The sequence below is a fragment of the Takifugu flavidus genome, chromosome 14, assembly GCF_003711565.1.
Source record: "Takifugu flavidus isolate HTHZ2018 chromosome 14, ASM371156v2, whole genome shotgun sequence".
NCBI classification, from domain to species: Eukaryota; Metazoa; Chordata; class Actinopteri; order Tetraodontiformes; family Tetraodontidae; genus Takifugu; species Takifugu flavidus.
In genome coordinates, this window is record NC_079533.1 from 9,059,006 (window position 1) to 9,076,412 (window position 17,407).

At 41.6% G+C, this 17,407-nt stretch overlaps 2 protein-coding genes across 4 annotated transcripts; both read right to left on the reverse strand.

The window, feature by feature from the left end:
• Nucleotides 1-57: 57 nt before the first annotated feature.
• Nucleotides 58-13,603, reverse strand: stag2a (STAG2 cohesin complex component a). 3 transcript variants are annotated; one of them, XM_057055170.1, is made up of 34 exons: nt 13,378-13,603; nt 11,885-12,004; nt 11,708-11,786; nt 9,522-9,680; nt 9,349-9,445; nt 9,166-9,242; nt 8,816-9,020; nt 8,583-8,734; nt 8,418-8,491; nt 8,118-8,241; nt 7,911-8,009; nt 7,691-7,770; nt 7,217-7,324; nt 6,782-6,890; nt 6,548-6,665; nt 6,371-6,474; nt 6,195-6,287; nt 6,028-6,117; nt 5,741-5,944; nt 5,592-5,662; nt 5,347-5,434; nt 4,954-5,034; nt 4,695-4,787; nt 4,440-4,614; nt 4,229-4,368; nt 4,033-4,134; nt 3,772-3,920; nt 3,567-3,695; nt 3,257-3,462; nt 2,908-3,151; nt 2,697-2,807; nt 2,482-2,608; nt 1,987-2,064; nt 58-1,837 (listed from the first exon to the last, which is right to left on the reverse strand). In XM_057055170.1, exons 2-34 carry the CDS (start codon nt 11,926-11,928, stop codon nt 1,814-1,816), a joined length of 3,834 nt encoding a protein of 1,277 aa, XP_056911150.1. In that variant the 5' UTR covers nt 11,929-12,004; nt 13,378-13,603; the 3' UTR covers nt 58-1,813. The 3 variants fall into 3 exon arrangements, with proteins under 3 accessions (XP_056911150.1, XP_056911148.1, XP_056911149.1); XM_057055168.1 differs by having other exon boundaries at nt 9,522-9,683; XM_057055169.1 differs by lacking the exon at nt 13,378-13,603 and adding an exon at nt 12,498-12,853 and having other exon boundaries at nt 9,522-9,683.
• Nucleotides 13,604-14,252: 649 nt separating this feature from the next.
• On the reverse strand, nt 14,253-15,800 carry epd (ependymin). The gene is made up of 6 exons (XM_057055177.1): nt 15,624-15,800; nt 15,440-15,471; nt 15,196-15,333; nt 14,927-15,113; nt 14,777-14,858; nt 14,253-14,673 (listed from the first exon to the last, which is right to left on the reverse strand). Exons 1-6 carry the CDS (start codon nt 15,709-15,711, stop codon nt 14,547-14,549), a joined length of 654 nt encoding a protein of 217 aa, XP_056911157.1. The 5' UTR covers nt 15,712-15,800; the 3' UTR covers nt 14,253-14,546.
• Between the last annotated feature and the right edge of the window lie 1,607 nt (nt 15,801-17,407).

Here is a 17,407-nt window from a genome sequence, read left to right on the forward strand (position 1 = left end):
CTGCAGCTCACCACCAATGGAGACGTGGCTTGTGAGACAATCTCTGTAAAACCATCATAGTCGCAAAGTGTTTATTCTGGTCATGTTATATCTCCAGACATGAATACAAACCATAAAGGGTGGAAAACAAATAAATGTAATATGCACAAATATTCAAATATGAGTAAACATACAAATGTATGCACATTTTCAGCAGTTTAATGCTAAAAGTTCCAAAGTGAAATGATTTATGTCACCTTATAGGCAATCCCGTGATATATTTTTATCTACTTAAAATGAAGGGCATTTATATGATAGTGTCTAACACAACAGGGCTCTCCAGTTCATTGTGAGAGTATGAGAAAATCCTGAGGATTCACCTCTAAACTACATAAATACACATTTACCATAAAATCAGAATTTTCCAACCAGCCCAACAAGGAGGTAAAGAAATATCACTACAATGCATTTAGATGCAAACAATGTAATGTACTGTATGCTTGCAAGTTAGTAGGTTAAATTTAAAATTACATTCTATTTCTGTAATCTGGCCTAAGGTTTCAAGCAAACAGAAACTTCAAATATAAAAGGAGTACCGATTCACAATATATTACACATTTTCCGTTGTACAATATACAATTCTGATACAATACACTGACTAAAGAATTCTCATTCTTTGTATTTCAGGATATATCTATAACTCTTGTACACACAACAGTGATACAGAAAATACATTGGCTTTTGGAGAAAACCCTCAGCATACTAGCATACCAGGGAAAAAATACATAAGCATTTTTCAAATCAAGTTTCCTGAAGATTATGAGCCTGTATTATTAGATATTATCAGATACTGTACAGTGGAGGAAAATTATACATGGTATAGCATGGTATAGGTATTAAACATTTACGGTTAGGTTGAGACATGATGCTTGATAGTGAATTCTTCCTATTATTAAAAACATATTCCCGGCCATCAATCATCAATCCACACATTACAGCGTCACTGTTGTTCTTGTTAAAGAGAGAAAGAAAAGAAAATACAAACATTTGGCTGTATCAACAGTAACATTTTCCATTAAAAATGATTATTTCAGCATCTATGTGAAAGAACATGATTAGAAACCATTCATTTACATTTGATTGTCATTACAAAATAGCTATAAGGTATAAAAGCAGAACAAATACACTTCTAAAAAATACCATCACAAATGAATCTCAGAGTGTCGTATATCGTATGTGGGAAGGCCTTTGAACAGTATGAGACAGCGGTTCACATTATAGTTGTACTGAGTATGTGCTTTGAGTATGGCTACATGCTGTGTCAGCGGGTGGACACAGGGTCAGACAGCAGCTGCAGACACGTCTTATCTTTAGCGTGCTCATATCGTCTGTTTTGATTACATCAGAGAAGACTGGTAGCTGAGTCTGAACTCATCAGGTAGTTAAAGGTCTGTACCAGAGAACACTCCTGTTTTAGGGTTAATAACAACTGAAGCATCAATGAGTTAGCTTGTTTGTAGCAGAAGTGGTGTTCATGAAACTGTGCCCCCCTTCCATATTTTGACCACTTTATATTATATACAATATATGTTCACAATCTGAATTTGAGTCTGTTATTGTCTCCTCCCCTGACGGATCTTCACTGCTTCACCTCCGAAATCGACAGTCTGACAACAGTCTGATGTGTGAAAATATTAAAATAAATCTCTAATTCAAGCTTTCTCTTAAAATGTAGTTTGAAGAGGCCGATGGTGGTTTTGTTTTCAGAGTGAACCGTCAACCATCCCATCTTCCCGAGATTGAGGGGAAACAAGTCCTTGGTACGACATTTCTTTCAGAACATTGAAACATTTAGAACCTAAAAAAAGGCAAAAACTCATTTAAAATGAACACACAGAAGACTTTAATTGATGAGGAAAGGGTATTTCTTTTTAAATTGTGAGTCATTATGAGATTAATTAGGTAATAATGCACAAAATGGTATTAGAAGAAATGGGAAATCCTTACCGAGTCGTCCATAATGGAAGATGGATCAAAGTAATCTGGCTTCAGTTCAGTTCTCTCTCTGCGGTTTTTTGATGCCGGCTGTTAAAAACAAGTTAGAAGAGTTAGAAGAGGACAATGTAGAAAGATGTGAGGCTAATCTGGAATTAAAATCATGTATGAAACATATTCCACCGGAATTAAGAAAGTAAGTGAAATTGTATTTATTCAAAGACACTCATGCCAACGCTTTAATCCAAGGAATGTTTGTTTTGGGATTTATCGCAGGCCTATACACTGTTGTCCTGGTAACCGCAGGCACAGAAGGGGGTTTACTGGCTCAAGGATGTCTGGTTAATGTGTTATGCTACAGATAAAAACACGCGTCTCTCTAACTTCAGGTTATCAGTGCAGCATATGTCACCGTGGCAATTCACCCAAGAGGCCCTGGAAACCAGCGCTGGCGATGAATTTAAATTAACAGCAAATCCTGCTGTGAAGCGGAGGAGTTGAATTTACCAGATCAATGTCCATGGTGTCAAAATCCATCCCCTCATTGATGTCTTCCAAACGATCCTCCGATGACATCATCACATCCTCCACTATTGGCTCCTCATCATCCTCCAGGAGTCCTGAACCTCGACGACTGAGGAGCACACACAGATGCACCTTAGCAGGTGTGTTCTTCTGGATGATGATTACTGGTTATCTTAACAAAGATGGAAGCGTCTCACATCGTTTGCTGCATGTGGTTTCTCATCTTGGCGTAGTTCATGCTAGCCCTCTCTTGCTGCTGACGGGCCTCAGCTTGTTGCCTCTGTGTCAACATCCAGGTAACCTGGGTACTGCAGAGCAGAGTTCAGATTACACTTCATAATAACGCCATAAAGAGACCCACTGCATAGGAGTCAGGTACAAGTAGGACTGAATTCTGAGGTTTCGTACTTGTAATCAACAGCAGCCTGGTGGTGCTGATGGTGCTGCTGCTGCTGCAAAGGCACAGCCTGGTGAGGATGCTGCACTGCTGGCATGGTGTACGCCATCATGTAGCCGTCCTCTGGCCTCATCTTCTTTGAGTCTCTGACTGCATTGGAGTTGGGGTGGGGCGACTGCATCATCACTGGCGTCTGCAGGTTCTGGTCACGGTTCAACCAGGGCGAGTCGCTGCTGCTGCAGCTGTTCTCTTCCACTACACAGAAGCAAATGACAGCGCCGTTTTAGAGAGGGCGCACTGATGAAATACACAGTAACGTGCATTTAAGTGTCACCAGCACACATGTAGCCAAATTCTCACCTTCGGGCAGTTTCCTTTTATTTGCAGTGGCGGTCTTGGACTTTTTACTCCTGCTGGAACCTCGACTGCTGATCCCACTGACGACAGACATGGTGTCATCGTCACCTCCCACCTGTAGGGAGTTCCTGTACGAGATGAGGGGCAGCCAGCAGTCATCTCGCTGCAGGGCCATCTGAAAGGTCATGAAGCGCTCCAGATACATGTGACTGTAAGAATGTCAGAATCACAGTGGCTGCAGTTAGTTGCTTTCCGGTTTGTCTCGTCTCCTTCTTTCTCACACTCATAAAAGTGTTTTACAGCTTCAACTTACACTGTTTTCTTGTCCTGCCGCATTAATTTACTGGAAAACTCGCTCAGGATATCCAAAAAGGCTAAATTGAGGGGCGGACCCCCCTCTCCCTGAGGACTGGGCTCCTTGAAAGAAAACTCAATTCCATCCCTAAAAAGATCACAGCATGACAGCAAAGATAACAACTTAAGAATGGAAGGGGGCATAGAAATAACAGCCTACTTACTTATGCAGCATAGCAATAGCTTCTCTGGTTTTCAGCTGATCTAACCCAAACGTCAAAGAGAAGCGTCGGGCCAGCTCCTTGATGCCACAGAAGGCTGACGACGAGCGGTCAATATTAATGCCGAGCTCAGACAACATGTCGTTAAATAACTACAAAAAAAAACAACACATGAGCCCAAATCCGGTCTTCCAGAACAATAACAAATCTAGGAAACATAGAGATCAATTTAAAAATCTGGACAACATATTGAAATCATCTCACCATTTGCAGGCTCAGGATAAGTGTCTTTGAATACTGGACTTTGTCGATTTGCCTTGTTTTACTCATCGTTTCCTTAATGATATCCCCATAGTCATTGTAAAACTAAGAAGAGAGGGAATATATATGGGACATATACAGGGACAGCAAGGCAACAGGAAGTCCAAGTAAATTTGCTACTGAAGTAATGTAAACCCACCCTCATATACTGTTTAAATATATCTGCTCCAGTGTTCATTTCCACAACATTATAGATAATTAACTTGCAATATGCAGCTAGGAGGTTTCTTCGCTTGTGCAGAGCCTCGATTTTACTGGCTTCGTCATCTTGCTGTCCATCTGAAAGAAAAAAGGGAGCCAGATAAAGCACATCGTCCCCTCTCAGAGCGGATGAGCAGCTGGAGCCTGACCTGTGCTGTTACTGTCATCATCCTGGTCAACAAACACCTGATCCAGAATGAAGCTGAGCAGCTCTGCCTGTAGAGACACATCTGGTGTGAAGACCAGAGGCTCCAGGTGTTCCCGCCCAGAAGACATCATTTGGTGACTGAAGATCAGCAGCAGATCGCATAGGATGGTGAACGCCTGCAACGGACGCGGCAGTTTAGAGAACAGAAGGAGTTAAACCGTATGTAGAGATAAAGGAATCTTCCTGACACTCATACCTGCTCCTTCACTGCGGTGTTCATGTTGGTTAGATAATGCTGGCACATTAAGCAGAAGGCCCTCATTTGCTTTCTCAAGGTCACCATATCACCCTGACAAGAGCAAATATTCATTATCATGATTATCACACAGGACAGGACCAGTAGGATCATTTCTGAAAGACAGCCCCAGTAAAATGGACCCAGAAATCTAATAACGCATAGCAATAGAATGTTTTATAATATGGATATTATGTGTTCACGTTGGGAACGTAAATACCTTTAATGAATTGCTGTCTGAAACCTTGGCCAGGTGCCACAGGATGATGTAATGTGTGCACTGCATCGCATGGATCACAATCTGTAGGCGCGAAATGAAGCACGTCAGAAGAAGGTCAAGACTCTTAGAGTGAATATCTTCATGTCTAATCTGACTTTAACAATATCATAAGCTGCATTCAGGAGAAAGCTGGTCTAGGATGGACAAACAGCTACACAGACAACAGAGTGGTAACAAGTCAAAAAATAAAATGAGAAGGATACTGAACCCCATGTCGGTCTAGAAGCCTTATGGCAATGAGAGTGATCATATATGATTCAAACCCAGTTCATCTGACAGCCTACATGCATTGCATGTCTGAAATGAAATCCATCCCCTCTAAAGGTCAGCTACCTGTTCAGGCATGTCCCCGTTCTGCAGACCCGTGTTGAGCAGCCTATAGTTGCTGGTGAAGAGGTCCCATGTGGAGAGGTCATGTGCACTGGATGGGAAAACCAATAGAAATAATGCACGATATCATCATTAATGCAGAGTTCCTTTAGAAAATTGTTAAACAAATGTGTTGTATGAAAATGAAGTTTGTAAAAAATGAATTATATGAGTATTTTCTCCATTAAATACTACGTGTGCCACTTTACTTGTGAAAAGCGCTGATCTTCTTAAGTGTTGATAGAACCTGGTAGACATCGTCCTCATCTGGTTCTTCACCCTAACGTTCAACACATCAAACACGTGAAACGGGACCTTGTGGAAGCTTTGATAAGGGAAATAATCACGCGTGACCTACCTCTTGGAGGAAGTCCTCAAGGAGTTTATTGAATTTGTCTACGAGTTCATCTAGAAACTGCGAGCGAGCGATGTCCACACGGTTAAAGATGGTGAACTCCTCATTGCAGAGATAGTGGTAGGTGGTAGAGCAAGCCTCCAGGACTTCAGTGTCTGTGTGCTTATCCTGGACCTCCCATATTTGCCGTAACAAGGAATCCAAATGCTTAACGACATGATAAGAGCGTATATCAGTCCAGCAGCCCAATTTTTAATCTAGTCTAATCTAACCAAGGGTTAAAAATGTACCTTTTCCAACCGACCAGTTGTGTAGATGTCGAGGTCAAAATACTTTGGTATCTGAAGCAAATTGGTCACCTTATCTATATCAACGCAGTACTGTGACCCACAAAAAGAGATGTCTGGTCAAACGTGCAGCCGGTTTAGAGGGCATCTTGTAGTTGTGTAGAAATTACCTTAGCCAGCAACAAAGGCAACGCAACGGCAAACATCTCTGTGATCCGTGTCCGATCATCCAGCTGTGTTTTCTTCTCCTTTGCAGTCAGGACCTGCTCCATGCACAAAAACACCCCTCGTATTAGCAAAAGCAAATGTTCCTAAAGCAGAACATGCAGAATCAGCACGGACGCACCCTCTTCCCCGTGCCTCTGCCAATCGGTGGGTGGCACTCGCAAGCCTGACGAATGGCACACAGCATGAGCTCAACCAGAGCCGTCTCCTGGCGATCAGTCAAGGCTAAAACAAGTTTGAGCCTTTCCTCATACTGGAAAAGAACAGCCGCTAATGGTTTGAACGAACGGCCACTCACCCTCTTCTCCTGGTGCTGGCTCATCCAGTAGCAGGCTGATCATAGTCTCCCAGTCCTTCAGCAGCTCGGATCCACACTCCCACAAGCTATCCACCAAATATGCCCCGTGTTCATGGAGCTGGAGCACATCGGAAGGTGAAATGAGATGGAAAAAAAATGACATTGGGACTCATGATCTAAATATTACTCAAGGGAACAACAATATGATGGTCACAGCTGACAAGATGTGGTTACCTCACTCTCCAAGTAGAAGAAAACAGTAGTCTTGATGAGGCTGCCATTGAGGCTCTGCCTGCCCCTCCTGGGTAATCCTTCCTCCTCAGGACCACGATGGCTGAAGAGCCTTCCATCAACACAGTGAAAAAAAGCCTGCTAAAAATCCCACTATGAGGAAAGTGAATGAAAAACTGCTTTGTTTCGACATTGTCTTGTAGCCATGTGTCTCATCTTTGTTGTATGAATCAGAAATGTTCAGAGAGGAGATTTCCAATTCATTGATGAACAGCACTGGAAAATAGCTTTCATTTGTATTGTATGGCAGGACAGAGATCAATACATATAAGAATATATATAAAAAACACTTATTCAGCTACAGTATCTAATCTAAGCAAAACAAGGAATCTTGCTTCTTTTACAGCTCCATTATTTAAATTTAAAAAGGGGACTTACTTCTTAAAAAGAAATTCTCCTGCTGCAACAGCGATGGGTCGATGTGCCGAGTAAACTAAATGATACACGCTCTCACAGTCCTCAGCTGACAGAACCTCATCACTGCTCCTGTTAGAAGCAGTGCAGAGTCAGACTAAATGTGACTAGTTAAATGAGACTAGTTAGTACGTTTATTGACAGGCCTTTAAACTGATACGGTAATTCATGGCTGAACGCTGTTGGATCAACATCTGTTTTTAACAAAAGGATCTACAACCCAGGTTCATTTCTGCAGAACTCAAACTGATGAACAGGAGCATGAGTCATTTTACTATCAGTCCAATTTAAACACAGCAATGAAAACAAAATAAATCTCTCAACCATGTTAAAAAATATAGTTCCTAAAAGGAGAGTTTAAGTGTGATGCACTGAAATTCAAATAAGATGCCTTGCATATCAGGTATGGTTGAAGAGTGGAGGATGGTGAATACTGACTGTAGTACAAGTGTCAGTAGTCTAATGGCCTGCACTGCAACGTCATACTCCTTATCCAGGGTCATAGACACAATACGGTCCTGTAACGTAGGAGTAAAGGGAAATTTCAAGCAGCGTCTCTACATATAATTGCCATGTAATGCATGGGTGCAGGGATGTAAACATCATTTTGATGACACGTAAACCCCAGACAAGAATTATGACTAGCATTCAAGCTCACCTTGAATCGACTTGTGAAAAGTTCCAATCGTGCACCAAGCTCTCTGTTATAGAACAGGCCTTGCAAGGAGGTCAGACACTTCAGCCGCACTTCCCCTTGCTGGAGTCAAACCACAAACACAACTAACTGAACGCTTTTATTAACACCACTAACAAAATTGGTCTGATTGAAGTTTGTACATGACGCAGATGTTGCCTGTCAGCTCACCTTGTCATGTAAGGTCCAGCCAACATACTTCAGGTAACTGTCATTGAGGAAGGCATCACTATACAGCTTCATCCACACTCCGATCTCCTCAATACAAACCGCTCGAATTTCAGCGATGGCATCCCTGGCAGATGACAAAAGCAGACTTATTTAGACAAGATGAGACCACAGGAGAGCAGCTTCTTTAACGCAAACTGATTTTTACTGTAATGACGCTTAAATTCCCAGAGAGGGCGCCAAACGGCTAAAACAGATTTGATGCAGAGAGTGGAATATGACCGATTTCAAGGAGTCACATACCGATATCTGTGAACAAACACTCCTTTGAAAATGGCATTCATCATGTTTTCAATCTCATCTTGATTTTCTTGAAGCTGGGGGATGAATACATCAAATTAAATATTTACATATAAACAAGTAAAGAATATAGAGTTAGTGTGAAGTCAGACAATTTAGTTTTCTCACCTCTTTTCGCTTCTGTAACAAGAGTTCCAACCTGTCATTGGCTCTTTTTGCCATCACCTTGTTCCTCTCTGCCTCATACTGCCGCTGCGTGTTATCCATATTGATGCTCAGGTTCAGAGCTACATTAACTAAGGCTGTCATCAGCTTCATGGCTGGCAAAGAAGACAGTTTAGAAAGATGCCCAGGGGGGAAACGCTCATGGAGAAGAATGAAGCAAGGTCACCAAAAGTTACCTGCCAGTGTGCTTGTATGTCTAAATGCTCTGACCTGGGAGTCAGACAGGCCGGTGAGCAGAGAGATGACCGTATCCATCATGTACTCGTCGTAGATGATGCTGTACTGACAGTGACGAACCAGAACGGCAATAAAATCGCAGAAGCTTATCCGGAATTTCTTCCACTGTGGTCCAGACAAAGTTAATGGATAATCACCGCTGTCCTGGTCACAATAACAGACAAAGAGGAGCCAAGGAGAATTTTAATAAATGTATTCAAACTGGTTTTATGCTTCATTGATGATTCCAGCCACATAAAACAGACTTTTGCTTTGAGATTTATTATAAAACTACGTAAAAGATCATCACCTCGTCAAACTCTTCGGTCATTTTACGGATGATTTCGGAGTTCTGCATTTGTCTGAACATCTCTGCACTAACAGCACCTGTATAAAAAAATCACACAGTGGCAACAAAGCAAAAGCTTTTGTGGCCATTTGTTGACCCACCTTTCCCAGTTAAATTCTTTACAAAAAAAAATCCATGACATACCTTTACAGCCAGAGCACTGAATAAAGAAATTAATCAAGTCCAAAAGGGCAATGTCACGATCATTTTTATATGCCTCAATCCAGTCATCAACGACAGACTGAAAAACAAAAAAAGGATCTTTATCATCTATAGTGTTATAATCAGCAGAAACAGTAAAACTGGATATAACCCACCTGTGTTGCACTCTTCCCCAATTTAACCACCTCAAACAAGCTCATGATTTCCATCCCATTCTCCTGATGGTGGCCATTTACCCGGCCGTGACCAGGGGTTCTGCCTGCTCCCCCACCTTTGGCCCTGTCTCCGGGAGCTTTTCTGCCTTTCCTGCCTGCCTGCTGGAGACAAAGACCGAGTCAAGACAGACCGGAACTTTAGTTTAAGACAAATGCATCAGTTTTGAGGTCTGACACAAGTTATTTTATGATCAAATGTCTCAGCTGTGTTCTAACACAACATTTCCATTCTGTTGATCCTGTAATGAACCCAAAAGCATGCTGGGAAATTTAATCTGCACTGTGAGCCTAATGAACCATCCATCCATCTTCTACCGCTTTTTTCCTTAATGGCGTCGGAGCCTAATGAACCAAAGAGAGATATATGCAGGTAATTCCATCCACTTAATAAAATAGAATGAAGCCAACAGAGAAGACTTTGAAACCTGTCAGCCCCAGCTGTGTATGTATGAAGTCACAATGCTATTGTGACTGAAATACCTCTAATTTTAAAATGGCTATCTGATTGTGAAGTAGGCCTGTACGACTGTATTCTTGATTTCTCCTGGTTTGTTATAAACCTCATCAAGGTGCTGAGAATATCGCACACTCCCTCCTGGAAGCCATCCACACTATTCTAGACTAAGCCGACACCCATAGCTGGATGCTGTTTGAGGATTCCTCCCAAGCGTTCAACGCTGTCCAATCCTCAAGTAACCATCAGTCAACTCGCTCGGGGAATTCCTGAGAAGTGGACCTTAACGTTCCGTGTAAGTGACATCATCTGACTCTACAAATGCTTCTTTGCTTTCGCCACATGATCAACACACTTGACCTGCAGTCCAACAGCAGTGAACCCCCTCCTCCATGCAGTATGAAGACAATATAGCCCTGTTTACCTCCCAGCCAGATATGAACAGCATCCAGCAGCAGCATAAAGATGTAACTACTCTCTGATTTTCCTGTTATTAAAGCCAGGGGGCTCTGCCTGGGATGAAGAAGAGACTCTTGAAGCAAACATCTCCTTTCACTTGGGATCCAAGTTGCCTTGGTGGAAACTCCCCAAGAAGCAAACCTGAGAATGTGGCCCGGCCTGGTATCGTTGTGTTCAAAGCATCAACAGAAAGACAAAGAAATTCTAAGCATAAATTCCAACAACAGATTGATTGCATCACAGGGGCTTTCTAAACAGCATGTTTTATGCCCAACGGGAATTGAAGAAACACACTCTGACTGTTCCATCTTTCAGAATGCTTTTGATTAAATCAATCACAACAAGCAGCACACACTGAAAAAAAAGTAATGCGCTATGGTTTGTTATGTCTTTTCACTAGCATCTTTAATAAAACAAGGCCAAAGGCCTGAAGACATGAAAGGTACGGAACCATGGTTACATTAAAGTAGCCCTACTGAATACAACGTACAATGTAACAGCTAACACCACACCTCTGAGCTGTTGACCCTGTCTTCCCAGTAAAGCATTTCCATCTAGAGTGACTCCAATGGCAGCAAGAAGACGGAAGCATTCAGAGGTGAGGACCTCAGGCCACAAAGGCCCAAAAGGTCATGAAAGATGTGAGAAGCCTTGGTAAGGAAGTGTTTCATGCTAGCGAGGCTACATCTCTGATCTAGAAACTGTTGCATGGCGCTGATGGAAACAGCTTCCCTCATGAGCCTGTTGCCCCCATAGTTGTATCATAGTGATTTGAAAAAGAAACAACACAGTTAAAGTATAAAATCGTACTGGCAGCCCCTTTTATTTCTCTGGGATTAATTATTAATTTATATCACATGAATATTCTAAACAAATGAACCTGCGCCGTTAGATAACAGTGTGCTGCCGACAAGATTTTCCTGCTTTCAGGCTTCATATTTCAGTATCATCATCATCATACATTCTTCTTGGCAAAAATAAGGAGTATGAGTCATTCTAGAGGGAAAAAAACCACACAAACCCAAAAAGTATTTTCACTGCTGAACATACCAGTCTGTGAATGTAAACAAAGCCCAAAGAAAACACAAAAGAGCGCCTAAGTCGTCATCTGGCGCTATTTAAATAATCCCCATCTGTCAAATCTGCCTCTCTTTTACAAACAAATCTGAGAACATTGAATCATCATCACCCCGGGGTAGAATAAAGTCAGTACCTTAGATTTTCCTGTCTCTGCATTTTTGCCATCAGGATGCTCCAGGTCAGCATCTGAAGACACCTGGGATTCAGTTTCCCTGTACAAAGCAAAGAAATGATTAAAGGTGCTTCTCTTACCGTCGTATGCTCTTACACTGTGAATCATATTCAGAAAGCTTTGGCATGTAGCGCTTACTGAGAAAATTGAATCTCGGCGTGCAAATCCTGTGCTGCTATCATTTCTTTAACATTTTCCGGATCTACCAGAGGAGGTGGCTTTTACTGCTGGGACAACAAACAAGAGGTGTGTTTTCACCTGGAAAAGAAGACAAATAGAGCAGATGGACAGTTTATTCATCTGCTTCTTGCACTGAAAACCAAAGCAGATTAAAAGAGTAACATGTCGAACAGCACTGGAATTCAGGAACAGTTCTAAAAATATAGTAGCACGACATCAACAGGAGATCAGGCGTTAAAAAATGAGAGGAGACGTGTTAATGCGACACGGTCATATTTACGTCCTCTGTAAAAATGAATGAATTCTGGTTTTGCCTTGAATTAATACTTAAGAAGGAAAATGGGACAGTTACAAGAAGCAGATTCTAAGTGAACATATCAGTTTCTGAATTAAATTGAAAACCAAAAACGGAAGTGGAATCAGTGCTAGCCATTAAATGATCCCGTCTAATGGGGAAACCAATGAGTACGCATATGAAATCATGAAATGAAATAAAACCAAACTCCACTATTGTTAGAATTTCTACACAAATGGCGTGAATGACAAATAAATAAACAAACAAACAACCCACACATGTAGATGTTATGATTGCATGATTTCTTCGACGCGTGCTGGTCAACTTCAGCACTCATAACAGCCTGTGTGACCGATCGAAAGGAGATCTGGGAGCCGATTTTGCAGAACCAAGGTGTGATCCGCAGGTGAAGGGGAGCGTTACCGGAAACAAGAGGGAAATCTGGGGGCGTGGTTTCAGAGTAACGGCACGCGCTCACGGGAAAATCCCGTGCAACTCAAACGTTGACCTCGGCTTCCAGATATCACCCACTGAAAGTTACGCTGACTCAAGAGTTTCGCACTTTAAAACACTCGTTGCTCTTTCAGTCACACGCAGGGCTGCATCACCGGCGGTGATGTTTTTCGGTGTGGTCATTTGGAAAGTGACACCGAGAGCCGTTGACCACTTCCGAGCTCCAAAGGCAGCTGCGTGTTGACGGAGCTGTGGAGTCCGAGCTAGTCTCGCCTCTTCCTGGCGTGTGTCGTCTCTGCGGTGACGGCCGAGCTCGCCGGCTAATCTACGACGAATTTCACAAGCTAATAAACTGTGTCGTCGGTCATCTCAAGACACGCTCTAACAATCAATTTGTGGTGGCGAACGTTGGGATCGCCTTAAGAAAGTCTCTTGTTGCGTTGGTCGGTGCCAATTTATTTGCTAAGCTTGCTAAGCTAATAACAAGCTGTAGTTTGGTACTGACAGCTCTCGGCGTTTAACTGGAGTTGCGTGGCGAATTTGTCAACGGTTGATAATCTTAGGCTACTGCAACGGAGGCCCACTTTTATTTAGAACTTCTATTAACACTAGGGATCATTACTCAAGTAGTCGCCTAGTAACGTAGCATTAGGAGCAAACTCCCTGGATGTTAATGTGAGCTATCCGCCATTTTACAACTTACCTCCTTTTAAAATCAAAGGCGGATTGAAATGAAACAATCCCGCAGTTGTGCACTCTTCAAGTGATATGTTCTTGTTAATGTCCTGCACAAACTGTCATTTTCCATATGTGAAAAATAGTCGCTATATTACTAGCTAATATTAGGAAGCTCCTTGGTGGCTAACATAACAAGGCACAGTTTTTCGTTGTTGTGAATGCAACACACGCGCCACCTGTCGACAGCACAGTGAACTGCAGCCTAGAGGCTGAGAGCAGGCAGCTCGCTCAAGGTTAAACGGATTAAAAAACTTGAATTTGTGCTTTTTATGTGTGAAGTCTAAGAAAATATGCTTGAAGCCCGTGAAAACAGCAATCTAACCGATACAACAACACATTAATAGCTGTATCTTTGTACAGCAATAAATGGAAAAAAGTATTAATTCAGCGAAGGTAAAATTTTGCACTGAATGGTTTCCACAATTACTCTTTCTCGCTCTTTGCTTTTTTTTTTTTTTGTTCAGCAAATGCTTTAATCACGATTTTGTCATTCAGATAACAAAGCAAACATACGTATTATATGTAATAAGGCCAATATAATGATTAATACATTAATTGATAGTCTTCCAAAAACACAAAGCATCACTAGTTTTGATATGCTGGTACTTTCATACTGGATAGTGAGATCCAGAAGAGTGCTATTACTTTTTAACAATATTGGGACAATATTACTGTAGTTATTATTCCTTTATAAATTGCATTTTATCTTCACGTATTTCTAAATTGATGTTGGTTGTTCAGTACAGCCTTACAATACTTTATTAATACTGCATGGTGTATGCATAATGTTCATTCATTCAAAGTTAATTTAACACAAAACACACAAAAAAAACAAATATCTTCACAGCTTTGACAGTTTATTGTTCCATTAATAATATCTTACATGTTTTGTAAGCAGAACCATCTTGAAAAGCCACCAACTGTTAGTAGGAACGACTAATTCTATGTGATCCATGACTCTTTCCTTTGATACCAAAATGCATACATTTTTGATCCGTTCAGAGCCTTATCTTCATAGGAGAGTGGAAGATGTGATAGATACAGATGCCATATTGTGCAGTGACGGTCATGATTCATGAAGCGGAGGGAAACGTGTAAAGTTCTGGCGGGGTTGGATTGCGAGCGACACTTCATCTATATGAACTCGTTGAGGAAGCTATTTACTGTTCCTTCAGGTGTTTCCTCCAGAGGTTGCCCCAGACAAATCGAAGGCACCACCAGGAGATCAGGATCCTTGATCTCATTTTCTATCTCCATCAGGCTGCGAGAAAGTCATGCAAATATTGTGCAAGATTTAGATTTTTTTTAGCTTTTAACACCACCAGATGAAACATAATAGCCAAATAAATATTACAGATACCAACCTGAATAAGAATGAGCCAGACTCGGTGAAGTAGAATGAGCTAAGAGGCAGACATCCCATGGTTACAGATGCGCTGTAATAGCCTGGCAAATGAGTAAAAAGTCAGCATGGCCGTAATTCTATAGTCCAATTCAAAAAGCACCCCTCTCACCTTTGGAGTCAGGTATTTGCCCCGTCCAAATATTGACTTTTAACCCCTCCCCGTTGATGGATGGATTTCCAGCAGACATTAAGCTGTAAAACTTTGCACCATCAGGAACATCCAGCGGGTGCATGGAACAGTGCAGCTTCTTTTTCTCACAGCTCTCGTTCTTGCTGTCAATCTCATAGAATATCCCCTGTTGAGGTGTAGCCAAAGGGTCAACTATCAGGGCTGGGGAATATGAGGTTTTGTCCTCAGGAGAGAAAAGTGAGTTATACCTCATTGAAGAACATCAGCAGATCCAAGCCCAGTGATCCGTTGGTGGGCTGGCTCTCGTTTGACCTGAAGCGGAGTTTATTTGCCGTGGAATCGTAGGTGATTGCACCATATGCTTTTACTTCACCCTTCATGGATAACTGGTTTGGTTACAGAAACATGGGTTCAAGAGCAGAAAGACGGAGTTGAATTTCTTTTTAAGGAAAAGGACAATTTGCAAACAGAGGCGACACTTGGAACACTCACCACAGCCATGAATCCAGTCACGTTGGGAGGATCTGGAAGAAGACGGTCTCACTTAAATGGACCTTCGACATACTTTCAATGTTAAATTGTGTTTTGGGTTAACATGTTTAACATGTTATCAAAGTAAATGCAACAACCTTAAAGAAGTAACTAAAAGCCCCAAGAGGAAACAATGAACTCTTACGACAAGGATGATGATGATGATCTGCATGGGTGGCAGCAGCCAAGCAGATGAAGACGAGCAGTGGCGCCGCCGCATACATTTTCCCCATCCAGAGACAGTCACAAAATAAAACAAGAGATGGCAAAAAACAACTCCAGGCACATCTGGCTCTCACTGAGACCCAGGCGTCTTTTATAGGGATCGCCACATATTTCTATTGCGAAGCGTTGTGCAAACACACCCAGGATAGACTTCAAACATCCAGCTGTCTAAATAAATGAAGCCCCAGTCTCTGCAGGTGGTCAGTGACACTGAAATGGCATGTTGCTCAGCAATATTTATCCCCACTCGTCCCCCAGCTTATAAAAACATCTATCAAACTGTCGTGAGAAGAAGGGGTCAAGTGGAAATGACGGTTATACAGTATTGTTAAAATATGATCACATATTGAGAAATATATTGCGTTTCCTATAGAAATGTTTAAAAACACTTTATTTGCTGGGCCAGAAGGTGACAACACATTCTAAACGTTTCTTTGGCCAGTTTCTTCTACCTGATAGTGGAGCCACATTTCCTGTATAAGTCATTCATACAAAGACTTTTAATTATATGGACTCGCCAGTCCTTAAAGAAATCTGGTGCCAGGGCGCAGGATTCATCTAACTCCACTAAACTCCAGTAATTTAAAGTAATTTAGATCATTTAAAATCTTTTTAGGACAAATTCCTGCCATGCCAAAAGCGTCAGCGCAGGTCTGAAGATCAATGTCGATTAATCGCATCTATGGATCTTTCAGCTTTTGGGGTGGCCAGTGGAGAGGCTTCACAGGCCATTTCTTCTCTCATTGTGCTCCAAACCAAATAGAAAAGCCAGTTTTGTTTAGGCCAAGTCAACTGCAAGAGCCAAGCCAGACACGTGGTGTCACGGCCACCCATGGCGCAGCTGTATTTTGCTCTTTTGCACACAAAACATCCCTGTTGTGTTTGTACTCAGAAACAAGAGCGTCCTGTTTGTCCTGCATGTGCTTTTTGATTAAATCATCATTAGTTATTCTGATTTCATGAAGTCATCTGTCTTTCTTTAAATATATATATATATATATATATATTATGACAATATATCCATTAATAAACTAATTTTTTCTAATCAACAAGTCATAAAAACATTTAATTTTCTATCACCTAAATAAGAGAACTGAATGTCCCCTTAGAATTAGATATTATGTTCATAATGAGGTAGTTGTTATTTTTTATATAAAAAAATGCCAGAAACCACAATACGTGACAAAATAAAACGAAAATAAAGAGTAATAAAGTAGTTCCGTCAGAAGGGGAACTTCAACATTACTGAAAACTAGAAGGGATTCCCTTATTTTTATGAAAGTGAGGGAATCCCTTCTAAGCTTAGAAGGGATTTCTATCATTCACAAATCACTCATGCCAGGTAGGTCCAACCCAGTTCGGTTTCTTTTCAGCTTGTTTCGATATGATATGAAGCATCTTGCTGTTTCTTGGCATCCATCGAAACTGTTGAAAGCGTTGACAGCCACTGCATTCGGACCCTGGAACCTTTTATTTAGACAACAAAGAATTTCCCGATGGCGAGCCACTGAGCTGATGGATCCCTCTTGATGAGGGGGCCACAGATTTGTGCTGTTCGCCACCCTGCTAGACCCCACAGACACCAGAAAGAAGCCATTCAGTCCATTAATTACTACTGAAGCTGAACTGTGATAAATAAAACAGCGTCTCCTGTAGTTACCTGGACTCTGTAGCAGTTTCAAATGAAGTTAAAGTTTATTCCTA

Bases quoted from the DNA above. Each gene is read 5' to 3' on its own strand.
- stag2a (XM_057055168.1), bottom strand. From the start codon at position 11,928: ATGATAGCAGCACAGGATTTGCACGCCGAGATTCAATTTTCTCA. The intron at 4,135-4,228 runs GTGGGTTTACAT...CTCTCTTCTTAG, and splicing joins TATTTAAACAGTATATGAGG to TTTTACAATGACTATGGGGA. The intron at 3,696-3,771 runs GTAAGTAGGCTG...TGATCTTTTTAG, and splicing joins GCTATTGCTATGCTGCATAA to GGATGGAATTGAGTTTTCTT.
- epd (XM_057055177.1), bottom strand. From the start codon at position 15,711: ATGGGGAAAATGTATGCGGCGGCGCCACTGCTCGTCTTCATCTGCTTG. The intron at 15,472-15,623 runs GTAAGAGTTCAT...GTCTTCTTCCAG, and splicing joins TCATCATCATCATCCTTGTC to ATCCTCCCAACGTGACTGGA. The intron at 14,674-14,776 runs GTTGGTATCTGT...ACTTTCTCGCAG, and splicing joins TCTGGCTCATTCTTATTCAG to CCTGATGGAGATAGAAAATG.